The following is a 6,191-nucleotide window of genomic DNA, read 5'->3' on the forward strand; positions in this document are numbered from 1 at the left end:
ATTTGTTGTGAATTTGTTATGTTTCGACTGTATTTTTTTTTTGGTAAATTTTCATTGAAAACCTTGATTTATGTCAAAATTACATAAACACCTCTTACATAATTTTGTTTTATCAAAGTACACCCCACAAAATTAAATCATATTTATATTTATTTTAAAATAAAAGATACATTGCTACCAAAAAAAAAACATAAATATTCCACTGTCAACAATAATATACAAAAAATATTACATATACAAATAATGATTTCTTTATTTTAGCTAAATACCAAATATTATTCTACATTTTTAAAATTAAACAATATATCGTGTGATTGCCAAAATAGATTGTAAATAATTAATTATTACACATTTAGGATATCTATTTATTTATAATTACACTCAAATTTTTTTATGTTAGTTCTTGAATTATGCACTATTTTCACAAAATAAATAAATAAAATTATATACTTCATTCATTTATACAAGCAGCATGCACGCTTGCTTAGTTTTATTTGTAGAATTTATTAATTATTTTTATTAAATTTATATCGCTGTCATATAAATTTCAAATAAATAAATAATATTATATATAAAATAATTACATAAATATATTAAATAAAAATTAAACTAAAATATTGTTTATGATTTTTAAAAATATATATTTAATATGATAATATTTTTAAACATAAATGATAATTTTTTTAATAAAAATTAAGATTATGTATTATATATTATTATAAAGATAGTTTATTAAATTTAAATTTATATTAATATAAGTATTAAATATATAGTCTTGTATTAAATATTATTATCGTAATAATATTTTATAATATTTAAATTCATATTAATATAATTGGTAAAAAAAATTAAGATTATATATTATTATCATAATAATATTTTATAACATTATATTAATATAATTATTAAATATCTAGTTTTGTATTATATATTATTATAATAATGATATTACATAACATTTGAATTTGAATTTATATTAATATAATTAATAAATATTTATTTTTAATTAGTTTTAAAGGGATATTTTATTAAATATTTAGAATATTCCGTTAAAATTAACAAAAACAAACTGTTAAAATTAGGAAATTTTCTTATTTACACACTTTTTATATAGAAAAGATATGTTTCAAAGAAAAAAATGTTATTGTTCTAATTAAATATAATTTCAAATGTTAAAAATACTTAGTTTTATAACTATATATATTAAAATTGACATGTGCTTACTAAGATTAAAAATTTATATATACAATTAAAAATTTAGAATAATATATTTTAGTCTTTGTACTTAAGGATAAATATATAATAAAAATATATTTTAATAAAGAGGTGCCTTTATATTATTTTGAGGTGCAAATAAATATAATTCCTCTTTTATGCTTTATTTATATAAAAAAAAAAAAACACCACGTGGGTCTTTTTGTAAACTACACTTGCTTTTCAAACTTACAAATTTTTAATTAATTCTAAATGCTTAGAAGTACTAACAAAACTCACCATGTAAGGTACTTTAATTTGTCTTGAACTTATACTTAGATCAGCTCTACCAAACTCAACAGTTTGAAATATTATATTTGTTAAGTGTGTTTGGTAGGAAGAGAGAGATGGGAATTAATTATTGGATAGATTTGGACTAATGTAGTTGTTTAGTGATAAAACTTTGAGACAATATATTCTATTATGAAATACAAATTGTATTTAATTTGAAACATTTTTTTTAATATAATCCACAATAGACAAATGCCTTCTTCTCATGCCAGACAAACAGAGAATCATTCCTTCCTTTTGGTGACTCTTTCTTTAATCCTTATCTTCTCATACCAAACAAATCAATGAATTATTCCTTACAAAGATTTCTTAATTATTATCTTCTCATACCAATGCAAAAAAAGATTGTTTTGTAGCTAAAGAAAAAGCTTGAGAGGATAATGATACCAGATTATTATATTGCTCATTTTGCCAAAAAAATTTTAAACATTCTAAAACTAAACAGATGAGACTAAAAAATTTAAAACACTCGTTAACACACAAAATGCTTCATTTGTCCCAACAAATATATTCCTTTCCGAATTGATTTAGCAGCAGCAGCAGCATAATGTAGCACTAGATAATCAATACATGATCATATTCACAATGTTAATTAAAAAGAAAAAAAGAAAGGAGGAATGAAAATAAAGCTCGGTCCAGAGTAGACCATCTTGAACATAGACTTGTTTGACTTGTATCAAATGATCTTGTAAAAGAGAATCACCAGGTCGTAACAGAGGCCATCCACATTAGATGTTCGAAGCACTCAAGGCCATCACCTTACACTGTTCATTCATTGCCAGAAGTTGGGCCTCTTTCTTGTCAAGAAGAGCTGTCAATCTGTCATTCTCTTCCATAAGCTTCTGAACTTCTACCTCTTTCTGCATTTTCTCACCCTCTAACTGTGTTGTTTTCACAACTAATCTGTTTTGAAGCAACATCAGACAATCCCAAAAAAAAACATAAGAAGATAAATCTTGGGTACAAAGAAATAGAAAGAGTAAGAAAACTAATGGCATTATTTAAGAGTATCAACAGAGAGTGTAAATTAACAAGCTTGGCTAAGCTGATTTTCCGAAACAAAATGCAAGAAAAATAGATCACGCCAACAAGGTAAACATATATGCAGCATTGCCAAAGTAGTATAAATAATATCCAATTCAATCAAATGTATAAATGGTTGATAATCAAGATTAAGTGCATCACAACATTTTTCAAAGCATGTAGCTTGTTGTATAACCAACTCAATCATATGGATTAATGGATGATTATCAAATATCAAGATAAAGTGTATCTGACCATTTAATGAATGGAATTCACTAGCAAACATACTGACCGTTCAAATAGCTTCTCAATTGTTTGAAATTGCTTCTCTGATGAAAGGAGTGTTTCTCGTACAGTAATGAGAGTGCTAACATATGATTTTAGAGATTCAAATTCTCGCTTCACACGACAAAGTTCCTGTTCGTTTTCTGCAGCTCGTTGCCTCTGTCTAGAAGTTTCCTCAACCAAATCATCTATACTCTGCCTCATTTCATTTAGAATACTATTTGTACCAAGAGCAAACATTTCCATCTCCTCTAACTTCAAAGACATTTTCTCAATTTGAACTGATTTTCTCTTGATTTCTTCCTGACCTGAGGTTACCTTTTCCTTCTCAATTGCAGTTTCAGATTCTGCCAATAGCACTCTTTCAACAAGGTGTTCCATCACCTTAGCGACCATCTTCACTGATTTAAGCATATCACTAATATAAGCTTCATCTTGGACATCCAGAGAACCATGAAGCTTGCCTATTTCAGTGCAAGTTTCGTCATCTAGACAATCAAAGGAAGAAACGTCAACATTTTTAGACCAATCAGACAAGGGTGTACCATTTTTGTCAACTAGCCCTACCCCTTCTAATTGTTCGATACCACAATACGATTGGGCTAAATGGGGAACAGCCATAATTCTTGCTTTATATTTCAAGTACGTTAACAATGTTGTAGTTGTTTTAACTCTATGCCAAAGAACATCAAACTCTTTTTTTGACTCTTCTTCAGACTCCTTCACGTATGCCTTCACCTCCATAAATTTTGCTTGCAACAAATCCACTTGGGATTCCTGTTCTTCCATTTCCTGCTTCCACAATTCAGGTGTTTGGCATAGCTGAGCCTTTAAAGTTGATGATTCAACATGTTCCCCTGTTGCCATCCCCTGTACAAAGTTATAGAAAGAAATGAACATAAATGTGAGGATCTAATATAATATAACCACTCCAGACGAAAACATAAAGGATTTCACGTAAAGCATCATAGAATATTTAGAAAGACTAATGCACGTAAAGCGTATCAAAGAGTTCCAAGCAGAAAGAGGATCGAAATCCTAAATTGGTTGAATAGCATTCAATAAGATTCCAACGTGCCATAGAGGCATACCAAGTTTGGTAAAAGCAATTGATCAAACTCGCATAGCAGAAAAAGCATAACTAAAAAATGTTCAAATAACTTAACGTTACTAACACAATGAAAATCTCAAAGCCTACATTGCCCACCTAAACAAACATGTACAATGTATTACAGATCACATTATGTGCATTCAATCATAGTTCCCTCTTCACAAGTGATAGAAAAAGATATTGGGAATGTAATACAATTTACAGTAACACACCAGTCCAATACTCGCATGAATATACAATGTGTAGGTGGGTATTCAAGGTAGTGCCAAGAGAGAAGCTCAGAACCTCAAAATCAAAGATGGGCATGCTTAATATATGCGATACTTCTCAAATTCGAGAGAAAAAATAAGCATGCTGAGAAACAACTTAGCCAAAACTCATCCACAAGCTCAGTTTTACTCTTTAAACAAATAATACACAACACAGGTGGAGAAATGAGCAATAACTTGCCAATACTTGGAAGCATTATATATAATTTCAAAAAGTCAATGATTGGCGCGATCTTCTCGCTCGAGAAAATCACTGCCATTGATCTTACCCAAAAAAATACAAACACAAATTTACATATACGCGAACCTGTAATGGAACGAGATATCCAATTCAGCCTGGGTATTTTCTCTATATAAATATATCTAAACAACAAATCTCAGAAAAACAAAAATCTGAAAAACCCTAATTCATAAGACCAAAACCCAGTAAGAAATCTACAAAAATTTGGGTTTATGATCCAAAAAGTAACGACGATCTTAGCTGAATTGAACCCTAATCATTGAAAAAGGAACAAAATTTAAATAAATTATATAAAAAAATTGCAGGACCTCTTGAATTTGAGGGAAAAAGGCAAGAGATTTGATGGGTTTCGAACCAGCTAGTAATGGTACCTCTTCGTCCGTTGAGCGCTTAGCTTTCCCTTTTGATCAACCAACGACAATATTATTATTAATATTAATAATAATAATAATAATAATTCAATCAAAAATAAAAGGACGAAGAAAATAATAATATGAAAGAATGAAGAGAGAGAACTTGTTTAGCTTTTTATTTTCACTTTACTAAATCTTGTTTAACTTCGTACTTGTTCACAAAATCTCCGCTGTCTCTTCTATATGTATATATAATAACAAACTTAAATCAAATTAAATAATTAAACAATTTAAAATAAGATAATTTTTTTTTAGATATTTTACAATAAAAATTATTTAAAAATAATAAAATTATACTTATTATAACTTAAATAAAATTTAATATAATTAAATTTAGTTTAATAATACCATATTAAATATATAATATAATCTACTGTCAACTAGTAACAAACTTAAATTTAAAATCTACTTATAATATTAATATTATATTAAACATATAATATATAATGTATTATTATCACCCAAATTAAAAAAATTAGAACAAATATAAACTTAAACAAAAATTAATTAATTAAAATATGATGATTTATATAATTAAATCACGTTATTTAAAAATAATAGAGACATACATATCATTTTTTTATCTTATAAATTTGTGTGATATATTGTTTTTTTATCAAGTGATTGGAACTATTTTTCTTCATCAAATTCATCAAAGGACATTGCAAAATACATTAGAAACTGAAAATAGTTGATGCATGTATGCTACTGTCTAGACTACGAATTTTTCTATTATTATTTTATTTATATTATTAATTTCTTTTTAAATATTATTGTAATTTATATATATGTCATGTAGCCATGTAAATATATATTTATGTCAATGTTGTATTTATATATCATATATGTAGAAATTATTGATACAAATATTTATATATACTATAGAGCTATAATTCACACTATTATATATATATATTTAAAAATCGATGAACCAATTTTTATTAAAATTATAGATAATATTTGCAACCTTAAAACTACGTAAGTGTGCATTGCACGTTGCTTCTACCTAGTATTTAATATATACGCAAAAGAAAAAAAAAATATATTATAGGACAATTCTACAGGGGCATCTACACCTGGGTCAACTTTTATATTTATGGTATTTGGAAAAATTATAACTCAATTTTTTTTCATGACAATGTATATTATAGTTATATCAGACATTCCACAAATTTTCAGTAAATTCTGACTAATTTATGATGCCTAAATCATAGTTCAAACAATTTATTTTCCATACGTATAAAAAAATTAATCATGCGTGCAATTGACTGTTTGAATTCTGATATGAGCACTATAAATTATAC

General features: G+C 26.6%; 1 protein-coding gene across 3 annotated transcripts; it reads right to left on the reverse strand.

Moving 5' to 3' along the window:
• Window positions 1-1,997: 1,997 nt before the first annotated feature.
• Window positions 1,998-4,981, reverse strand: LOC133812758 (golgin candidate 5). 3 transcript variants are annotated; one of them, XM_062246573.1, is made up of 3 exons: window positions 4,846-4,981; window positions 2,861-3,723; window positions 1,998-2,448 (listed from the first exon to the last, which is right to left on the reverse strand). In XM_062246573.1, the coding sequence occupies exons 2-3, from the start codon at window positions 3,718-3,720 to the stop codon at window positions 2,274-2,276; spliced, it is 1,035 nt and encodes a 344-aa protein (XP_062102557.1). In that variant the 5' UTR covers window positions 3,721-3,723; window positions 4,846-4,981; the 3' UTR covers window positions 1,998-2,273. The 3 variants fall into 3 exon arrangements, with proteins under 3 accessions (XP_062102557.1, XP_062102556.1, XP_062102558.1); XM_062246572.1 differs by having other exon boundaries at window positions 4,783-4,918; XM_062246574.1 differs by having other exon boundaries at window positions 4,830-4,867.
• Window positions 4,982-6,191: the final 1,210 nt, after the last annotated feature.

Source organism: Humulus lupulus, chromosome 1 (assembly GCF_963169125.1).
Source record: "Humulus lupulus chromosome 1, drHumLupu1.1, whole genome shotgun sequence".
NCBI lineage: Eukaryota > Viridiplantae > Streptophyta > Magnoliopsida > Rosales > Cannabaceae > Humulus > Humulus lupulus.

Coding starts and splice junctions, on each gene's coding strand:
- LOC133812758 (XM_062246573.1), bottom strand. CDS start 3,720: ATGGCAACAGGGGAACATGTTGAATCATCAACTTTAAAGGCTCAGCTA. Junction 2,449..2,860: donor ATTGAGAAGCTATTTGAACG/GTCAGTATGTTT, acceptor GCTTCAAAACAG/ATTAGTTGTGAAAACAACAC.